At 38.2% G+C, this 23,158-nt stretch overlaps 1 protein-coding gene across 8 annotated transcripts in view; it reads left to right on the forward strand.

Annotated features, from left to right (window-relative positions):
* GRID1 (glutamate ionotropic receptor delta type subunit 1) overlaps positions 1–23,158 on the forward strand; it is a 562,508-nt gene that overhangs the window by 409,994 nt on the left and 129,356 nt on the right. For all 8 annotated transcript variants that reach the window (XM_030030252.1, XM_030030245.1, XM_030030247.2 and 5 more), the window contains exon 5: positions 18,557–18,610. In XM_030030252.1, the coding sequence (XP_029886112.1) occupies positions 18,557–18,610 (54 nt within the window). The remainder of the gene's footprint in view (positions 1–18,556; positions 18,611–23,158) is intronic.

Genomic DNA, 23,158 nt, shown 5'->3' on the forward strand with positions numbered 1-23,158 from the left:
TAGTTTTTTTTGGTTGTTTTGTTGTTGTTGTTGTTTTGGTTTTTTGAGCAATTATAATCTTTCTGAAGAATTTATGGCACTTGGCTTGGATGGCAACTGTATCCTGTAGTAGAGGGTATTTGGAAGAGTATGTATGCACATATGCATAGCTTTTACACAAATAAGACTATGTATCTGTAGTTATGCTAAATGAGAATTGCGAATTGCAATGGCTATTTATTCATGTTTACTGAGGCCAAGAAAAAATGTCCTTGCTATTTTATAACTCCATGGGCAGATGGGTTAGAAAATAATTTTGCCTGGCTTTTGAAAGCTGGTGAAGACTTGTTTTGCATGTTCATTTCTCACAGCACAATTTCAGGTAGTGCAAGGTCACATTGCTGAAGAACAGAGAGGGTGAGAGGTGGTGAATCCTGTCATTGGCTCGATCCCTAGTATGGAGGCAGAGCTCTCTGAGCAAGAAGGCTCAAGCACGAGGAGAGGTGTTGGAGTAACTAAAACTGAGTAAAAAAAGCTTGGGCTGGAAATTAAAGTCTTTTTGAATATACCTTATTAAGCCTAATATACCTTATTTAGCCAACACCCAGAAAACAAGAGGGACATGTGGCTCAAAATACCAGGTTCTGTCTTTTGTTTTAAACAGAGCAGGAAAATCAATGGTGTAGGGTTTTTGCACAGCTGCTGTAGACTCTTCAATCTGCCCGGGGAGGCAAGAGGGAAAAGGTGGTATAGAGAGAGAGGAAGAGTTTTATGTCTGTAGAGTTTTGTCTACAGATGGGGGCAAACGGCTCCATCTGTCTCCGGGTTTGGAATGGAGGAAGTAGCTGGTAAGGGCTTCAGAATAAAGACTGGTCGGGTACTTGTAATTAATTTGGGAAACAAATCTTTCTCCGAAATAGGGAGTATGGAGTAGCTAAGAGAAAGCAAAATAATAGTATAGGAGTGTGCTGCAGTCTTCTCACTTGACTGATAGTTTTTCTGTTTCAGCTGTGCAGCACAGATAGGTGAGTAATGTCTTGTGCTTGTCGAAAGGGGCAGAAAGAAGTCAGCTGACAGAAAGACAGCCAAGACATAGATTTTAGAGAGAATTGCTGAACAGACTTAATGAAAAGAAACAAGGAACAATGGGAGGTTAGGGAAGGTGATGTCTGAGCATGGTACGTAGGCTGCTGTGAGAGGCAATTTGCACAGAGCTCAGCCATGTGGTATCTCATCTGACACAGCTAACTGAAGTGGTGAGATGTGCTCTCAAAGGCAAGGCAACAGTAAATCTAGTGGGGGAAATGGCTTCTCGCCACTTGGCCCAGAGTGTTGCCCTGGGTGGGAAAGGCACCTTTCTCCCAGAAGCCCACAAATGATGACAGAAAAATGTACATATTCAAACTGTTTCTAAAGGACCACCGTCCTCTGTTTTCTTATTCCTAAAGCCACAGAAGCGAGTGGATAGATGACATATAGACAGAAGAGAAACAAAACTGTGTGGTCTAATGATTTATATTGATTTCCAAGTAAGTGTATAATTTGGCTAATAAATCCTACTTAGATATAGCCAAACTTAAAAATCAATGGCCAAAACGTGCAAACAATTTTTACTTGTTAGCACAGCTACTAACACAATTCTGCTGTTCTAAATGATGCAGGTCCCTGAATAGTTGCAACAGTAGTTTACCTACCTGTGTCAGTCTTAGATTTACAACATTTTATGCATATATATATATGTGTGTGTATCTATCTAAATGCACATATATAATATGGAGTTAGTTATTCCTGTACATCAAACTTGAGAAAATTTGCTCATATTTTTCCTGAAATTTTGTGGTAAATCCAGGAGTCAATTTTTCTGAGCCTCCATTCAGCTTGGTGAAAATACAACTTTGTTTAAAATACCCTTTACACTTGGAGCTGGATGTTTTGGATGTTACTGCTCGCCTGTTTTTCTTCCCTCCATTTTCCTTTTTCTGTTTGTTTTATATGCCTGTCCCCAGATATCTGTGCAGGTATACATATATGTGGGAGTATATCCACACAAATGTGCATGTACACAAGTGTGTGTGTATTTACACAGGGAAGGGCAGGGTGATGCTGGATTGTGGCTGGAGAATTCTGGCTATGAGCTCCAGATTCATGAAGGAAAAATACTTCTGCCACCTTCTGGCATTCGATTGAAAACAATCAAACCACAGGCTTAGGAATAGCTGCAGGCATGACGCAAGAAGATATAATTTGCAAGTGCAAACTTGCAGTGATATTCTTGTAAGTTAAGGTTTTGTTTTCAGTTCGAATGCTGTAATGGAGAAAGCCATAAGAGGCACAGATTTATGTGCATAGCCAAGAGCACACATCTTTAAAGTACTCTCTAAGCAGAGATACCAAACGGGACAATGGTAAGAATACATTTCTGGTGAGGGCCTCCGGGACACTGACAGAATATCTCCAAGTGTGTGTTGTCTTTTCCCTCTTCTGGAGCAGAAAGCAGAAGGTTCAGCACATCCTTTGCTGTGATGAACCCATCTGATGCTACTGAAGGCAAGAAAGGATTCAGATTTTTAAAGCAAGGATTACGGTTGAAGGCCTTGGACAAGGACGAGTGACTTGAGCTCCTTGTTCTGTCATGTATCGTGTGTGATGTTTATCATGCACTTGATCTCTCTGCCTTAATTTCCAACTGCAAAAAATGTCTAATAGTACTACATTATTATTATCTTTTTTCTTCTCCATTCTGTTGAAAACTCTTTTTATATTATCTTGGGGCTCACCATTTTGGGACTGGTACCAGGCTGTTTTGAACACCGCACATAGTAGGTGGTGTGTGGGTTTTTCCCGTCCCCAGAATTCTGTCATACCTACTTTCATCAAGAAGGTAGAGCCTAAGATTTCTTTGCTTATGTTTGGTGTGTATTTGTTTGTAATAGACAGCCTTTTGCAAGGACCTGTTAACTGAGTTACTTTACTAAATCATATGGACTAACTGGCTTTTAATATAATCTTCTTAATCTATCAGTTTTGGAGGATTTGAGGCAGTATTTGAGAGATAGAAGACTCCTGAAGATGAAATCTTGTCCCGCTTGATTTGAATGGAGCTAATATTCATACTGTATTACATTATTAATTCTTGAATCATATGGTTTCCATGGAATACCATCTTTTTTTAATAATCTGAGTTCTTCAGAGCTGAAGTAATCAGTCTTCTTTTCTCAACCCTAAATTCAGAATATAGAAATTCAGCTACCTAAATAGACTTTGCAAAATTAGTTCCTTTTCTTTGACAGTCAAGCTTTAGTAAATAATAAAGACTATGGTAGACGATTCTTATCACAATGGCAAAGGATTACTGCTTTTGTACTTACTGCTTTAAAAAATTAGAACACCTTAATCTTTTAAAAACAATTTGGGTTTGAAAAAACAAATTGCATTGAAGCTGACAAGATGCTTGCCAAGTTCCAGGAGATGCAATTTGGTATGTCTGAGATATTAAACCTTGAATGCCTGAGTTCCTAATAGAAACAGGGAGTCAATATTAACTCTTTCAGCTCTGCTGTAGTCTATAATGTATAAAGTGCATATTTTTGTGTCTTATAAAAGCCAGGAGGTTGCTGCTCAGTTTCTGTACTGTCTCAGGGGTACAAGATGAGAAACGAACTCCTGGCTTATTTGCTCCTGTCCCCAGAGAACAGAGGCCACCATAATACATAAATACATGTACCATAATACATAAATATATATTCCATAATCACTTTCATAAACTGATCATGCGCTCTCTTGAAATTGAACTGTGTGTATTTTGGCCTGCTGCTACTGTTGTGAGATGAATTCAGAATCTCACCATAATACTTAGAAACCTTTGTATTCTCAGCCAGAATATATCTGTGATCCTACTTGTATCCATATGTCTTTGTGCTAGCATGGCCGTGTGAGTTTAGCAGTTGGGATGCTTTATTTCTTATCCTCCTGAGGTACTTAAAATAGTACTTGAAATACAGCAAGCATATTGTCTTATGGTTCTACTACTAAACTATCCAGTCTTAAACTCTACTTTCAACCTGCTAGTGACTACAGGAGTCTCTCTATGTTGGTATTCATGCTTCCTTACTCTATTGACAACATTTCAGCTGATAAATCCTAGGGTCTAATTGTTCAGGGGTGCACAAATTGCTAGATCACAGACAATAAACCTCTAATAAGCCTCTGGTGTTTTTCAAACTGATGAAGTTTCAAATAATAGCAAATATTTTTTTTTTTTTTTTTGTTCTCTGAGTGCATGACCTTATTTTTCATAGTAGTGAATTTCACCATAATTATGTTATCTGGTTTCAGAAGTTATCATCTTTTTAAATGCTCTCTAAATACCTCTATGTATTTATCATACTTCCTAGTTTCTGTCATAGTTAATTCCTTTAATAGTATTTGTCAGGATCATTACTGCTAATATCAGATAACCAACGAAAGTTCTCAGGTTCAAAAGGAGTAACTGCTGAGAAAATAGGATAACTGAAAAGCTCAAAATCTGAGGATATCAGAGGAGATTTGGAATTTCTTTAAGGTCCTTCATTGTGAAGCTAGGAACCTTGTCTGTATTTAGCTTTGTTTAACTCATGACTGCACTATCCAACAAGTTCAATTATCATGGTTTTTTTCCTCTGGCTTTAAGATTTTAAAATTTATTAAATGCACACCACCTCTGCAGAACTTTTTAATAGCTAAGTGTTATTCTTCTATATTCAAATTTGACTGTAGGGCCACTATCCCAGGAAGTCTTTCTTTCCTTTATTATACTTCCTCCACATTACACAGATCCAGTCTGTTTTACCATGATCTCCCTGTTTATTTCTTTGTTGTCTTCTATATTAATATCATTCCATTTCTGACTATAATGTCATTATATTTGTTTTCTTCTTATTGCTGTTTTTACATCTTGCACTGTCCTCTCTGGACATGGCTGTTGGTCTATACTCATTAACATATTTTTATAGCTTCACAAATTAAAAGTATTTTTAGAGACTGTGGGCCCTGTGTGCTCTTTATTTAATTTTCTTCTAGCAGTTTCAGACTTAGTCCCTCAAGGCCAACACTGAAAGTCTTGTCTGAAAGAATCACCTAAGAAAGGTTCATTTTAATGGGAATACTTTTCAGTGGTTACATTTACTGACTGTTTCTTTTTACCAGAAGTCTTTTTTCTATCTGTTCCGTTTCATTAGCTGCATCCTACTTTAATTTGCACTGTGCATCTGTATCACCTATGTATAAATACTACTTTATCCAGCAGTAACTTTACAATGACACATGACCTAAGTGAAGAAAGATTTCCTTCCTCGTTTCCTTCTTCTTTTCTTTTTCTTCCCTTCTTTCTTTTTCTTTCTTTCTTTCTTTTTCTTTCTTTTTCTTTCTTTCTTTTTCTTTTTCTTTCTTTCTTTCTTTTTCTTTCTTTCTTTCTTTTTCTTTCTTTCTTTTTTCTTTTTTTCTTTCTTTTTCTTTCTTTCTTTCTTTCTTTTTCTTTTTCTTTCTTTTTCTTTTTCTTTCTTTTTTCTTTCTTTCTTTCTTTTTTTCTTTCCTGCCACAAGGCCATGTTTCTTGTCCTAGCTTGCTGACCTCTTCCTTCTGTGCTCTCTGATGACAGGCCAGTCAATTTGTCCCTCATGCAATTCAACAGTTCCTGGGATTGTGTGAATCTCCAGTCTTCTCGATTTCATTTTTCCTTCATCTGGTTTGTGGTTACTTCCTACCTCTCCTGTCCCCTTTCCCCTCTCCTTCATTTATGTTTTGTAATCTTCTCTATGTTGTCCTCATCACACATAGGTCTCAGCCCTCAGATTTTATCTTCCTCTGTGCTTGTGGGGTTCATCTGGTCTCTTCTTTTGCTTGTCTGTTTGCTCTATGCAGCATTTCTGTTTCTCTGTGCAGCTATCTTGCCCCGGTACCAACTATTTTTCTTGCCATCTTTGATCACTCCTCTATCTTGTCTATGTCTTCACATGCTCCAGGTCTTTCTGTTTGCAGGTATTTACAACTCACATCATGTCAAATTAATATTCTGTTTTCTTTCCTGTGTGTTCTCTTCAAAAACTTTCTGAATTTCTCCCATGTCTCCAGATGTTGGTTTCCTTAGTTCTTCTCTTCCACGCTTTTTGTTGGGTGATAGCATTATGTTCCCATCAGGTAACCACTTAAGGATGTGTCTTTATTCAGTTTTTTCAGCTAGTAATGTTTATTGTCACATTCTTTTGAGTCTCCTGTAAAAACAGATGTAACCCTCATACAAAAATACAGTCCGTTCTGATGTCATGGTTTTTTCCTCCTCTCTTTATCATTACATTTAACTCTCACAAACTTCCCATTTTGACACTTTCTACTTATTGACTTTCCAAGACACTGTCTTTTTAAAATTTTCCCTAGGTAATTTTTTTTTTTTTTTAAGTTTTGCAGTTAAACTGCTCATCAGCCATAGCCGAAGATACCTGCAATATGCTCTCAAGTACAAGGCCTTTGTCTTACTCAAAAGTTCGGTGTGCCTAAGAAGAATCTGCAAACTGGGAAATTCGACCACACTACAGACTTTATGAACAAAGCTATCATCAACTAATAGACTTGGTTCCTGTTTCTATCTCCCATAGATTTTCCCTCAAAGAGGATGAATTTCATGCCAAATTCCCTGTTCAGCAGTATTTGTTGTAATGTTACACAACAAGTTGCTTTCACTTTATCTTCAGAAAAAGAAATCAACATTTGTTGGAGGCTTTCATATATTAGTCTGAAACCTGACTCCATTTTCATGGGATATACATTGAAACAATTTTTGTTTTCTAGTCATAGTTTGTCACAAACATAGTTGTTAAATTAAAAACTATTCATCCCATAATATTTGGGGGACTGTTGGGTTTTTTTTCCCTCAGCAGGTCACAAGAGGCTTAAAATATAGACTCATGATCCTCTATATAAATCATTCGTCATAAACGATATACCATGTAGTGTACTTTATTTCTTGTCAGCGAGGTGTAGGCTACTTTAATTAGATGTAATGGAATTTTCCATTGTGAATCCTTTCATACCTGCATGGATGGAATGATAGAAAGCAGTGCTAAGGATAGTATATCACAAGTCAAACAGGCTCAGATTTTAAAATTAAAAACCTATTATTTTCACTTTTTTTTTCCCCCCCCTGGATTTGTGTGGAAGCTCAGGTACATGGAAATTCTGACACAAATCTGTGTTCTGTCTAAATTCTACCTCAGAAACAATGGGAAGAAAATTACAGTAGTCAAAATGCTAAAAATGATTTGATTTCCAGAACAGAATCAAGGAATAATCTGTAATTAATGCTGGTTTCCCTGGAGTCAGGAGATAAGTTGTTGCTCCAGACAACACAGAAAGGTTCATTCTCAAAAACCCATTTGTCTATAACTTTGCAAACACTATGTAAGCTTGTGTTAGTTTGATGAAGTGGAAATTGTTTCAAAGGATGGAATACATATTTTTAAATTAATAAAAGACTGGCAGTAATGAGATAACCACAGGGGCTCCAGTGCATCTCTGCAAGCTTTGAGAAAGTATGGGTGCAAAACATCACAGGTTTTGACCCACATATGGTGAATATTTGAACACCTGTTTGGAAGAAAAATCTGGGAAAAAAAAGTAAACTTATTTATGCCCGCTTCCCATTGGTGTGTGCTGTATATGTGCACTGTGCTAGGTGACTGCTGCCTTTGCTTACCTTTGTTTAGCCTGTAAGGCTTTGCATAGTCATTAAGACTTTGGACATACAAAGGGATAGTTAGCCCTTCCATTATCACCATTACTGCTCTCCAAGGGTTTCCTTTCTCCTAGAGCAGCCTGAAAGTGTTATTGCTTGGCAAGTTCACAGAAGCCAAGTATCATCATGCAGTATAAAGAAAAGCAAATATTCTTTCCTCCTGGCAAAGCTGATCAGGAAGAGCCTTCTGGTTTGAGGTGGTTAAGGTGATCTTTAAGGTGTTCTTTAGTGCTCACACAGCCTGTGGTACTGTTTGTGCATGTAAAATGCACTATGACTGCCAAGAAGGTCCTCAGACCTGTAAGTATTTTGCTTTATTTATGTATTTATTTTGCAATTTAAAATAAGAGCTCTGTAGGCAGAAAGGGACTGGTTTGAAAGTGATTGTGTTTGAGGCTGAGGCAAGACTACCATTGTCGTCTTTCCTTTAAAATCAGACAGGATTTTTAAGGGATTTAAGAGGAGATTGCATGTATGTGAACAGATTAAAAGATGGCTAACGGACAGGGTAACCTTTGATGTGGATATACCTTTCCAAGTTCATAGAGTTTAAAAACCCATAACCTATGTAAAATAACAGCCTTGCAGTGTGATTGGCAACTTTGTGCCAGAGGCAATGAATCAGTATTAAAACCCTAAGTTCGTGACAAAGTGGTCTCTTCACCCTATAGCTGGTTCTTTCAGTTCAGAGTTTATGTGATACATGATTCTGGGAGCTTCAACTATCACGCTGTCGAGACAAAACATAATTCTTTTAAAAGAGGAAATTAGGATTGTATAAGTTGTGTTTTCACTGTTTGGTGTTCTGTGCACGTTAGAAAGCTAAGAAGTTTGCATCTTTCTTGAATGATATCATTACCATCTGCCGTTTATACCTACAAAAAGATCAAACTCTGGAAAACTGTGCAAACTCTATAAAGTTATATTGAACTACCAGTGCAAGCTGAAGTTGGAGCTTAAGCTGTTGTTTCAGAGTAGAGGTGAGAAAGCACAGTGTATGAGACTAGTGGTATATAATGAAATGTGTTATACCCTGACTGTGGAATGGCTGCTCATTACAAGAATAGAGAGCAATCATCCATGCTGAAAATAGGTTTATTTACTCAGGGTCTATGCCTGAAAAAGCATTTTCAACCTTCATACCTATGCCTAGTCACCCCCATGTAGGCATTCCAAACAAACAGAAAACTTAAACTGCTAAGCTGTTTCAGTGGCGATTTCTTCTCTTAATGGGAAGCAGAAGGAGAATCAGAGCAAACCAACCAAAAAAACCCCAAGCTCCAAATGCTGGCCAGTTCTGATGAATTTTAGTTTGTTCTCTGGAGTTTGGCTCTTTCAGGAGTACAGTTCTTAACAAAGCATTACAAAATTGTCTCTAAAAAGCTGAGACTTTTAAAATAGAATATAGATGTACAAACCTGTTATCTTCAAAAAGAAATTCAGTGTCTAAGTGAGCAAAATTTAGTTATTCTTTTCAAAGATTTCAGTGGGTCTTCAAAGTCAACTCAGAGTGTGGCTTTGATAAAAATTTAAGTACAAGATTTCTGAGAGGTTATGGTCTTTAGTGAACATTAGATTTATGTCTTTACAGAATTGTTGCTTTCTGACAGCTGTGCAATTATCCGGTGTCACCACTGTGCCACGTAGTTAAATGGTCAACAGTTACCACGTTTATAAATAGTATGTGACATTTGAGCTTTGGAAAGTAAATTCTTACTGAATGCTTTTGGAAGAGTTCCATATACAGTACTTCACTTTTATGCATCTTTCAGTGGAATATGCATTAAATGGAATGGCAACAGAGGTTGAATATGATAAGCATTACCTGTAAAATAGGAATAAGATTAAACAGAAATTCCAAGGCATTACATTGAAGTGATTAAGGCTAAAACAATAGGTAATGTAACATATATTATAGTAGTTACTCAAGAACATTACAGCCATGTAGCCAGGAGAAGTTGCAGTGTATAGTTCCTCTTCTCCCACTCTTCCCTATAATTTTCTTCTTCTCCAACATTTCACTTGATTAACATTAAACTTTTATGCAGGTTGTCTTCGGTGTAGTTTTTTCTGATCACGTGTGACCTAAGTAACAGGCAACTAGTGCAGTACAAACTTTAAAATGTTTTATTAGTATATTTCAGTTTGGGTTATTATCAAATCATATTGTGCAAGATGTCATGTACACCTTCTAATTAGCATTCATCAACTGTAGGGGTGTGTGCTAAAAGCTGGTGAAGGTTTGGGTCATATTTATTCCTGTTTGTGTGAAATGTCTTATTAGCAACTGAAAATGGAACTCAGTTGTGGACAGTATTTGAGAATTTGCTCTGGGTTGTACTTTTCTTTTTTCCCCCCTTTTTTTTTTCCTCTTTTTCTCTCTCCCCCCCGCTTCCCCTTCTTTTTTTCCTTTCTTAAGTTGAGTTATTTAGCTGTGGAGGAACTGAGACAGAGGTCAACAAAGGACCATCTTGCGTCGTTTGGACAGAGACCATAAATGAAATATTACAGAGTTTGTGGGGAACAGGAACACTGGCTAGCTATCCCAGACTAATGACCAGACGGCTGGGTGGGAGAGTATAGAGATCTATATGACCAATTTGGCCTATCTTTTGCGGGAGATTCAAGCTGAATATGCCAGGTTTATAGGCATATACTACTGGAGGAGCCCAGAATGGTTAAAATACCATCCAATCTTATGATAGCCTTTCAATAATTACTTGTGCTTCATCAGTACCACTGAGGGAAGAATAGTTTTTCTTAGCAATGCAATTCTGTGAAAGAGTAACAAGGAAATATCAGGCTTCATGTTTTAATGTAATAGTGCACAATAACTTGAAAAAATGTCCCCATTGAATGACGTTTTTTAGTAATATGTTTATAGACTGTGGACCAAGAATGAAGTAACACGTACAGTGAATTATCAAGAAATGTGGATGTTAAAAGCACTTTATGCTTGTGGTTCATTAATCACTTGTATGAAGCTAATATGTACCAAGATTGGAATTGACAGCTTCTGTTGTAAGTGTAGGGAAATTAACTGTATCTTTGACATGAGGTAGTGATCACTGAAAAATAGACTCAGTGAGCCTGCTAAGTGTTTTTTAAGAAGTGTGTATGTGCACATTTATAGGAAGATGTTCAGAAAAAGAAAGAATATAGAATTTCTGGCAAAACCCTTTTTATTAAAAGCACAAATTCTTCATGGAGAATGACATTCAGTAAGAAAGGGTCAGGTTCAGTGAATTTTCTGATCTGAAAAAGTATGTCATGGAACCTCTTTAAATTCCCATTTTATCATTTAGAGAAGGAAGGATTTCATATTTCACTTTGAAATGACATTTAGAAATTTTAATTAACCTGTATTAAATGAGAAAAGTAAACTTACAGTCCTGATTCAGGTTACTACAACTGAGTTTTTCCTCTTCAAGATTCTTAGTCCAAACGTCTGTTTGTGTGTCTGGGTTTGTGTGGCAAGGTTTTGGTAGCAGGGGGCCTACAGGGGTGGCTTCTGTGAGAAGCTGCTGGAAGCTTCCCCTGTGTCCGAGAGAGCCAGTGCCAGCCGGCTCCAAGACAGACCTGCTGCTGGCCAAGGCTGACCCCATCAGCGACGGTGGTAGCACCTCTGGGAGGACAGAATTAAGAAGGGGGAAAAGTTGCTGTGGGACAGAAACTGCAGCTGGAGAGAGAGTGAAGATGTAAGAGAAACAACCCTGCAGACCCCCAGGTCAGTGAAGAAGGAGGGGGAGGAGATGCTCCAGGCGCCGGAGCAGAGATTCCCCTGCAGCCCCTGGGGAAGACCATGGTGAGGCAGGCTGTCCCCCTGCAGTCCAGGGAGGTCCACGGTGGAGCAGATCTCCACCTGCAGCCCGGGGAGGACCCCACGCCGGAGCAGGTGGGTGCCCGAAGGAGGCTGTGACCCCGTGGGAAGCCCACGCTGGAGCAGGCTCCTGGCAGGACCTGCGGATCTGTGGAGAGAGGAGCCCGCGCTGGAGCAGGTTTGCTGGCAGGACTTGTGACCCCGTGGGGGACCCATGCTGGAGCAGTTTGTGAAGAACTGCAGCCCGTGGGAAGGACTCATGTTGGAGAAATTCCTGGAGGACTGTCTCTCGTGGGAGAGAGCCCGCGCTGGAGCAGGGAAAGAGAGTGAGGAGTCCTGCCCTTGAGGAGGAAGGAGCGGCAGAGGCAACGTGTGATGAACTGACTGTAACCCCCATTCCCTGTCCCCCTGCACCGCTGGGGGGAGGAGGTAGAGAATCCAGGAGTGAAGCTGTGCCCGGGAAGAAGGGAGGGGTAGGGGGAAGGTGTTTTATGACTTGGTTTTATTTCTCATTACTCTACTCTGATTTGATTGGTAATAAATTAAATTAATTTTCCCCAAGTTGAGTCTGTTTTGCCTGTGATGGTAATTGGTTGAGTGATCTCTCCCTGTCCTTATCTTGACCCATGAGCTTTTCGTTCTATTTTCTCCCCCCTGTCCAGCTGAGAGGGGGGGGAGTGACAGAGGGTGGGCACCTGGCGTCCAGCCAGGGTCAACCCACCACAATGTCTTAGTTTTATGACTTTTCATCTAGAGCTGGGATGTCATACTGTGGCCTGGAAAATTTCATTTTAATCCCTGCACTAATGGTACCATTACCAATTAAGCTTTAGAAACAGTATGAGTTTGGAGTATTCTTTAGTACACTGTGTTATAATGAGATTTTTAAAAATTATTTTTTAAATACTTTATTGTGGCTAGTAATGCTTATTTTATTTATTTATTTATTTTTAATCTATTAAAAATCGTAGGATTTATGCCCCTCTGGAGATACTGTGCCAAGAGGTATTTATTTAAAATGCAAAGGAAAGAAAGGTTCTAATGAAGTGCAAGTATCTCAGTAACTGCTACAGACAAATTGTTTTTCTGTGAAGTTCTATTGCCTATGCAAGTCACTCCTGGATGTGAACTGCACTATTTTAATTGAAGAAGTTTCTAAATATAAATTGGGTATCTAGGGGATATAGACTGAACCCATCTGCTTTACCAGAATTGACTTTTTCATATCTCCTATCTTAACTTATTTGTACCAAAGACATATACAAAGCTTCTAAGATAAACAGGTACAGTTTGATACTATCCAATTAATTACTGTCAGACATATTGCACTGGAAACTTGGTCTGTATCTCTTCTTTGGGATCTAAACTAGTTCCCTGATTCCTAGGATGTTTTCCTGGACATTTAAATCAAGAACAGAGCCATTTTTAGAAATATAAATCCATCTCCTGCAATGAAAGTCAGCAGCTGGAGCTAGGTTTGGCTAAGGCTTACAAAATGCTATAAAGAAGGTAGTGACTTTTTTTTTCCCCTATTGCTGTTTTACTATAATAGATTTCAAAATGGTTCTGAAGAATTTTTCTAATTTTTTTGTGGGGGGAAGAAAAGACAGTAATTAAATAATTCCCCAAGGATGTAAAGGGGAAAGAAAAAAGCTGCTTTTGGAAGCAGGTCACTGGCTACAACCTTGCTTGGGACAAAAAAGAGCTGGAAACAGTTTTCTTTTGAAACCTGTCTAGTGGCAAATATAATGTGATCAGGTAATGAATTGTAAGGGCTGAGACTGATCCTTTATGAAAGATTTGCAAAGAGCTGAGATTTAGACATGATTACTTCCCCAAGCCCTTCTTTACTTCTACCTTCATTATAAATAATAAAACAAGACCCCCCAAAAAAGAGAAAAGAGAGGTTTATCTGTCATTTTCATGCTGGTTGCTTTAGAAATATGAAGGGAAGGATGACAAATGACATCAGAAGAACCAGAGATTTGAGATATTTGCCTGTGATGAAAGTGGTGGTTTTTTGGGGTTTTTTTTTGTTTTTATTTTTACTTATTTCATAGTAGTAAAGCTGACCTTGATTATTTCCTAACCTCATCCCCCACTGACCTGGTCTCTAAAAAGAACTTGGGTCTCCTTCAGACTCTTTCTTCAGATGCTTACTGGCTAGCTCGCTCTGTGCCTGGTTGTCTGCTGTAAGCATCCTGGGGGCTGGCTGTTGGCAGTCTGTCTGGTTGGGAGGGGTCTGCAGTGGGGTTGCAAGCTGGAAGACAGCTGCATAGGAGGAGCTTTGTACCAGGGCCTGGTTCCTGGAGCTGTGGTCTCAAGATTGTCCGTGTATCTGCCGGTGCCTCCATGGAGCACTCACCGTGTTGCAGGTGTATTTGCTCTCTGCTGCCAGGTGTAATTAGTCATCATTTGGCAACAAATTTGGTTTTGTGTTCTTTCGGTATCTCTTAGGACACTCTTTCCAAATTATTTTCTAACTGTGAACTTCCCAGTTTACCCTCTCTTTCATTTTTTTTCTGGAAAGCTATGATGCTCTTTATCATCACCATTAAGGTAAAGGGTGTGCAAGTAATACCCTTTACTACTTTTATATCCCTCCTAGCAAAACACTCTGGTGGTTCTTTTATATCACGGATTTCAGGGTGGCAGCCCTTGTTTCCAAAACCGTAGACACAACAGGACCATCTGTGTTTGCCATCTGCAAGACATTTCCTTCTAGGATCCTGGGATTGGTTACGGGGCTTCCAGACATTCCTACTGCCTGTCCCCCTGGGTACACAGTAAGGAGACAACAGGTTTGTAACTATAACACAGATGCACGTAAGCCTAAACTCTTCAGCACATCTTGCTGTCACTGGAACACAATCTGCCCATGTCCGTTTGAACACCCACCAGCATCTCTCTGTGTCCGGTTGCTCATCTCCATGTTTCTTTCTACACAGCTTGCTTTTTGCTGTTAATACCAAGCTGCTGACCTTGGCCAAGCAGCCAGGAGAAGAGCCTTCCCTATTACTAGCCAGCCATTATGCACTTGGAAATATTTTCAGTTTCAGAAGGTCAGGAAAGGATTGTTTCTATTCAATTTTTTTTTTTTCTGCAGAATTGCTTTATTTCTGAACATAGCAGTATTTATTGCTTACTTTCCTAACTTCTCCTTTTAATCCTGCAACTGCCATTAGATAAAATAATGAACCGAGTTACTTATTCATAAAGGCAATGTAAATACTTGTTCTCCACTGTATTCCAATAAAATAATGTCATGGATTATTGGCAGTAAATTATTTTAAGTTATACATTTAAAAGTAAACAAAGCCATATACATTAAAATATCTTTGATCATTTTTCATGAAGCATCTTATTCTTTTCTTTTATCATTGTTGGTATGAGATCTGAAATCTTAACGCTCATATTTTGATTTTCAGTGTTGCCCTATTTCATTTCTATTGCAAATGCTTTCTACTGAGAAATTATAAACAGTTTTCTACATGCAGTGCTTGCCCTCCCCTCTTCCCAGTCTGGCCCAATTCTGATATCATTTATACGTTGTCATTAATAGTGGTCCACTGAGTGAATTATAATTCTCTTGTTTGGGTGCTGCATGTTAACATTTGGCTGTTGAAATGTAGTTGGAGAGGAAGAAGGGCATACAGTCTCAAACCCCCCTCTTTTTTCCAAATTTGTAGAAGCTATTTGCTAGTCTAAGAGAAAATAAAGAAAAGATGGATGCTTTTTAATTCCCAGTGTGCTGTTCATCTCAAAAGCAGATTTTATATTTGATAGACATGTTGTGAGGCATTACTCCCAAGTGTCAACTGGACCCTATGTGTATATAGAGTATATAAAGAGCTAACATATTTTGCATGTATATTAATATTTTTTCCACAAAAAAAGACCCATAACTTATTTTGGCACATGAATCCTGTCCCAGTAGCTGGCAGAGCTTTTCCTCAGCCACAGTGATCACACAAATTCCTAGCCTTCTTTCTTTAATACAGAGTGCATTTATGAAATAGGCTGTAATAGATCCTTCAGTATGTTTCATAGACAATTTTTTTTTTCTTTTTGAATGGATGGAGGCACAAGCTTAAACAAATGACAAGATCTTGAAGAGCTTAAATAATTAAAAACTAATTAAAAGTGGATGACCATAATCTCCCAAGTGCTGATACTTTTTCCTTTTTAAAGAAAAAGAAACTCCATAACTTAAAAATATGTAATTTCTTTCTTATTCTGAGAATTCTGAATAAATTTTTTTACAATATCACAGGTCTTCAGGACCATGCTCTTCACACTGCTTAACTTCCATGAGCCTCCAGCAATACACCTCCAATATACCAGCGCTATCGGGAGGTTTAAACCTCCAGATGTGTCTTTCAATAGTTCATTTGGGGATTCTTTAGGACAGCCAGTCTGTAAATATGGTGCAAAATCTGAAGCACAAAATGTTTCTGCTTCCTCTCAGCGTGTCTGGGTTTAGAATAATGCTTCATGCTATGTGTTGCAGCTCTAAACAGAAGATATTTATAGATATTTAAACTTGCCTACCTATGGTTATGTTTCTAAATACATTTCAGCCTTTCAGAGTGCAGAGCCATTGACTTCTGTAGGAGGTGCTGAATGGTCTAGCACTCTGATGACTAAAGATAAACTCTTAGTAATCTAAATTTAGGCATCTCATTTTAAAAACTTTGGCCCAGATATGTGATCTCAGAAGAATGAGTTGCAATGATTCATTTCAAATTCCCTGGCTCTTGTGGCTCCCCAGACTTAGCATTTATTCATACAAATTGTTCACTGTTGCAAATAAATCACAAAATATAGCCAGTGCAATAACTCTGCACCTGAGCATTATTTAGTTCTGCTTTGCTAATGTTGGCAGCACTTTGCTTTTCCTCTATATGTTACAGCACCTGGCTATTTTGGCTTTGTCTGAATATATTAGAGGGGTGAATAGGGAGAAAATCTACAAGTTTTTGTCCTCGCTTCCATTACTGCTAGCTTTCCTGATAGCTGCAATTCCTCAATTAGGTGGTCAGTTTAATTTTCCTGCCAGCTTAAAAGAAACACAAGGGAGACAATTACCAAGGGAGACAATTTTTCACTGCATGCTTAGGAGAAGATTATCTTGTCAGAAGTGTTGTCTCTAGTGGTTCTCATCTGCTTTGACACCAGGGATAGTTAATTTCCCATAATGCTGTTTATGATGATGATGAGAAATACTGTGCCCTGTCTGTGTTGATTTTTCTCTTTCGACTGCTTTGTGGTTTCTCTGTTGGGATTTTTATCTCTTTAAAGGAGTACTTCACCTTGTAGACAGAAGAAATAGATTAAGGTATATGTGTTGCCCACAACTTTCTCTTAGGTTTGTGTGGGCTGCACAAATGAGTAAAGTTTTAAAACACAATTACTTAGGCAAATAATTTGTACCTTTTTTTTTTTAACACAGTATAAACTAAGAGTAATGCTAAAAATGTCGGTGTTGGCTACTTAGCCAGTTTTTGATTTGTTTTTTGTTAGGCTCAGGTAACAGTACTCCCTTTGCCTATATTAAGGATGGATAACTTGTCATTTCACTGCAACCTTATAAGTCGTGGGCGTTTATTCTAAGCCAGTCATCTGTAGTCAGTGTCGTGAGAGAAGGTGATTCATCCTGTCTGATGCTAAATGTCTGAGAGGCTTACTATGCAAATGTGTTTTGGAGAGGAAGGTGGTTGATGATGTTCCTGCCCAGCCCAGTGCTGCAGTCTATAGAGCCTCTCTGTACCAGTGCAATTGTTTCTGAGGCCACACACAATGAACAGGGTGAGGAAATTATCCAGGTTAAAAACCAGTAACTGGAAGTATTTTGTTCATCTGTATTTGTTGGTTTAACCAGGTTCATTCCAGTGATTCACAGGGCCATTTATAACACAGCCCTAAGAATATCTGTTCAATAAATGGGGTCATACTGGCACAGAAGAAAGAAGTGGTTGAAGGCAGGGACATTCAAAACTTTGTGTAATGAGCTGCCTCCTGAAATACATGTGTGCGCTGAGACTGTCCTGTTTTATTAGGTGAGATGAATCCACAATAGTTGTTTAGCTGTGTGTTAAGCAGGACATTACCAATATCATTATCGCTGTAGTGTACACCTCTTGATGCTTGATATTGCTTTATTAGACTATAAAATATCCTGAAGTGAGCTTATCGATGTCAAACAAAGGAGGCAGTTAGAAACTTCTATGTATATTGCCCTATCCTTCCACTGAAGTCCTCAGTACTAGTAGTGCTGTTCGTGCTAGCAGTCTTTCCCAGTTTTAGCATCTTAGTGAACCACGAGGGTTATATGTGTATGGATAAATATACTGTCAGATGAGATTGCCTGTTTCTTTATAATATGTAGTGATTATCCAAGTCCCCACCAGGAAGCCAGAAAAAGTGTCCATGCTAATCATAACTTTCTCTTGGGTCTTACGTAAATATGAAGAGGATGACTCATATGAACTTCACTTGAGTGTCTCAGAGTGGTTTTTTTTCATTAAATAGGTTAGCTAACAGTTAAACTATCAGAGTTGTAACGAGGCAGAGGCAGTATATTTTGGGAGACATATTGAAAAGAAACCCAGCCTACTAGGATGCATTAGATATATGGAAGTTAAATCTCACAAATTGCATCTTCTGTGTGCAGCTGTTCATCATAGGATCCCTTACCATGTTGATGTACCACCCTGCTCTAGTATGCTTTTATGGTACGTCTAGGGAATATCTTCATGGTACAGGGTACTTTGGTTTAGATACTGAAGTCAGAGAAACGTGACTACCACCGTTAAGATACTGTTCCATGAAGCAGCTCTGGAAGAGATGAAAAGAACTATACTGAAACAATGCCAATAGCAATGAAAGCAATCAAAATGAGCTTTATAGTACCTTTTTATCTAAGTTCTTTCTGGAATATGTTTCATATGTTTTATTTATTTTTATTATTATATTTCTGTTTATTTTTGTAGGCTGTGGAAACCAACCTTGCATCAAAGGATAGTCACTGGGTCTATGTAAATGAGGTAAGAAAGTCAAAAGAGACAACATAGCTTGGTACATTCGCTCATCACCATCTCTAGTTTCATATGTTTTGACACACCAAACTGAGCATACACTTAGCATTTTTGCTTTTTGAATAGTACAAGATGCAAACTCTGTGGTGTCATTGCTTGTCTGTCTCAGCTGCATTGACATAGGTTGAATACCAAAGGTCAAAATATAGCTTCCAATATACCTCATAGCAGCTGGGAGACTTTATTTTTACCTTCATGTTGACCCTACTTCAGTAGCTATTTAGGAAGCAGAGAGTATCTCAAAAGAAACCTCAAATACATGCATCTATGTCTGCCAGAACCTCACCCTTCGCTGCTGTGAAAGCCTGCACTCAGATACTAGGAGAGGAAAGAGCGCTGAGGCTAGTTGCAGGCTTAGCTCATTCAAATATGCATTTACATGATACACAGGTTTTCTCTAGTGCAGAATGTGTTGTGTTTAGGCCAAGATCCAGGATAGCATAGATTTAAAATGTGATATTTCCTCTCTGCAGCAAATGGTATCCTGTCCTGCTACTATGATTATTTATTTTACCTTAGTACCACAATGCCCTAATGGGAATCAGTGCAGACTTCTATTTAAAAAGCAATGGAAAGCTTGAAATGTACTATATATAATAATTTATAAATCACTGATTGTTCATGATAAATCGCACTATTTTATATATTTCTGGGTTTAATAATGATTTGTTAAAAGATAGTAAAATATCTAAGTTAAAAAGAACTGTGTTCACTCTTTTGTTTTTTATAGTATAAAAGCATGGCCTCTACTTTAATAACCAATTCCTTTGTTAATTTCTCATTTCTTTCTTTGCACCCCGCTAATAATTTTGGATAGGCTACTTCTAATAGTAACAATAAATTGTATTGTGTGGCATTAGAAAGGCTCTGTAGTTAAATAGGGGTTAGGGAAAGCGAGTGAAATCTCTGCTTATAAAGGCCTTATAAATTCTTTCCAGTCCTTGTTACATTTAAGTACCTCCTGATTTGTCAGCTGCAGTAATGACCCACTACAAAATATCAGCACGATACCCAGAGAGTCAGTGTTTATATTCTCATAAAGAAAATACAGTGCATATTTCCCTAAACATTTATAGAGAGGGAGTGTTCGTGAATCTGTTATTGCTGCTGTTATTGTTCAGATGTTAAAACTCACTTTGTGAAGCCTGAATCTGTAACATCACAAATAAAAACCTTCAGCACTCATGCACAAACGCGTGCATACATACACATACACAAACACATCACACAGGGTGTAAATTCTGCTTTTATTTTGGGAACTTTTATTTTTTCTCTTTTATGGCTAGAGACTGGGTAGGAAACTATGATAGCAAAATGTAAATCTAAAGTATAAGTTTTTAGTGAAAAATATTAGTGCACATGCTTGTAAATATCTCAAAATGCAATTCATTCAAACAGACCACTACAGAAACTTTTCAAATTCATGAAACTTTGGCAAAAAGAGGAGGAAATGTCTGGATTATCCTTTTTTTTAAGAGAAAAGTCTTGGTCTTTGTGTGCTTAAAGCTACTGTGAAAAGAAGATACGGTAAACATCCACATGGATGTATCTGTAGAAATATGGAGGTTCCTTAGGGCTTGTTTCTAATAGTGTGCATACCCCCATGCTAGCAAGAGGACAGACTGATCATGCTTTCCATGTACATTGTTTCCAGTTGGTATCAGTGAGAACTGCATGGGTACTTGATGGAAAATATGTTATTCCTTGACTGGATGTTGATTGGTGCTGTGATTTGCAGAATGGAATTAACTTTTAATTCCTAACAGTCTAATCAGCTCTTTTTGATGTAATGCCACATGAGTAGCGAGCCAGATGTAGTCCATTCTGTAAATGGACCAAATACTTAGCCAGTCCTCTTTTTTCTCCCAGGCAGGTTGAGGATCCTACGCTTTTCTGTTCTCCCTATGGTCTACGTGACCTAATGATCCCATAGCAAGGAAAGAGAGGTATAGGGCTAACTGACCTGAAGGGGCAGTAGTAGGAGGAGAACGCAGTGACAATTATTTCCACTGAGGTTCCTTGTATGAAGGGCGTTGGATTGTAAACAGGCTCTTTAGGCCTTTCTCACTTCAAGGAACCATTTAAGGGCCTGGTACAGGTTAGACTACTGAGGTCTACTGATCTTGAGTACCTTCTCACAGTCTGCCCTGTCTCCCACCTCTCTTCAAGCCAATGAGGATCTGAACCTTGGACTTATCTTGCCATAGTAAGAATGACTATATAGCACGGTCTCATTTCAGTAAGAGATTTTATTATTGTCTTACTTGAATTAAATCTACTTTACTCTCTCTTTATTGACAATCCAATAAAAATTTGGTTTTGTTTTTTTTCCCTTACGCTTGTGTCCCATACAGCAGGATAGGGGTTAAGTTTTGGAGTTTAAACATATTTTATCACATTAATTTTATTAGGTAAGCAACACCACCAAGCTTGTGATGAGCTGACTTAAAACTGTATGGCTGGTAAGTTTATTACATAGCAAATGAACAAATGTAGAATATATGAGTTGGTCTCACATTACAGAGCTTACTGTCAAGATCCTGCATTTACTAGTTTCCAATAACTCAAGCCGCTGTGCTGGGGTATCTGTTCAGTTTGGATGCCATTGGTGGTGCAAAAGGACTCAGTCACCTTCAGAAAAAGGCTAGTGAATTGGGAGTTGGATTCGTTGTATGGAGTTGGAAGGTTGAAACATTACACGGCAAGTCTTTCAGGATAAGAGAATACACAGGGATGGGTCTTTGCAGGCAGCGTCATGCCCTCATATGTCCTCTTTGAAGCCAAAGTCATAAAAACCTTACTGGTTTAAAAACATATATTTGTAAGTGTCTGCTCTTCTCATTTCAGACGTTTTATGTTTCAAACTCGCAGAGCTGTCAAAAGTAGTGGAGATTTGAGAGGGAAAAAAGAAATGTATTTCTAACCACCCTCCCTTTTTTAGATTTATATTTCATCATCTTCACTTTTATTCATCTAGAAATACTAAATCATTCCTTGCATTCATTTAGGTAGTGATTCTACCTGAATTCTGGGTTAAACATGCCAAGTAGTTTTTTTAAAGCAAGAATATTTGTGATTTCTGTATAAATCCTTGCAAAAGCAAACAACTCTTCAAATCAATGGCTAGTCCACACTTAGCTTTGTCTCCAGAATAGTCCAAAATGTTTTATTACCATTGACCGTGTTCAGAGTTGCCAATGACCAGCAATTTTGACCCTAAAGAAGATCTCTTAGAACATTTCTGGTGTTCTGCTTGTACCTTTGCTGTTTGTGCCTTCAAGTGCTGATGAAGTGACCCACCAGCTTTGATAGATGTATGCTATTTCTTCCTGTGGCATGACTGGCACAGTTGTAGATGCCCCCCTTTTTGGGGGTGTTTATTTCCTGTCTTTTTTCCTGTTTTTCTTTCTTATTTTTATTTTTCTTTTACATTTCTTTCTCTTTGGTGCCTGACATCAAGCATCTCTGTTGGTTCCTCCTGACATTTTTCATTCTCCCCTTCTCTTTTTCTGCCTGTTAAGAGAAAATGCAGTGCATTGCCCAGGGCATGTGTCTGTGGGAGAGGCACAAGAGTAATACTTGAAACTGAATTTGTATGTGGCTGTACTAGGAGCAATGCACTGGCAGTCTGTGTCTGCTTTTTTATTAGCAGCAGCAGTAGGTTTTGGGGTGTAAATAACACTAGAAACCATGTTTCCCTTTTTGTGGGACATTTCATGGTTTTGAATTTTTCTCCATTCCAAGGGGACAGAAAATGCAAAAGAAATTGTTCTGCAAAACTTGACTTCAGACAAAAAAAAAATTCAAATTCAACACAGTATTTTATTCCCTCAGGTCAATATATTTAATTCTAATTCAAATTTTCTAAACATTCATTATTTTTACATGTAAATCAGTAAAGTACACAAAGCAATCAACTAGTCTTCATGGAAATGGAATGGGTACTGAAATTGACTGATAACTCAAATGAGTTGTTTCACCATTATCACATCCTTCCTTTAATTTCTTTTTCAACAAATTTTCATCGCTATTCAGAAGTTTAATTGAAAGTTGTAAGACGTGGTAGGACAAAGCACAAGGCTACAGTTGAGATAGGAGATAATTTTTCATGAAGGACGGGTAGGGATGAAGAGAGGACAACATAGCATTGCATGTCCAAACCATACGTACTTGCTCTGAAGCTAAGGAGAAGTGAGCTTCAAGCTTGCTGAATAACTGTGTGGAAATACACAAAAGACATACATCAAGGAAGATTTTTTTTGAAAGTGCATTTTTTGACAGAAATGCCCCAAAGTCAAGACATTGAAATAATGGAGAATTTTAACTTTCCTGGCAGTTAAAAAAGTAATGTTAGGACACGTACAAGGCTTCAGAATTTCCTATGATTGACAATGTTATCGCTACATGTTTAAAAAGTTAAGGCAGCCATCAGTTCAGATTTCATTATGGCTAAGGAAGAATGGGCTAAGGAAGCCCGAAGATACTTGTGAAAGTGAT

The sequence above is a fragment of the Aquila chrysaetos genome, chromosome 11 (genome assembly GCF_900496995.4).
Source record: "Aquila chrysaetos chrysaetos chromosome 11, bAquChr1.4, whole genome shotgun sequence".
Lineage (NCBI taxonomy): Eukaryota > Metazoa > Chordata > Aves > Accipitriformes > Accipitridae > Aquila > Aquila chrysaetos.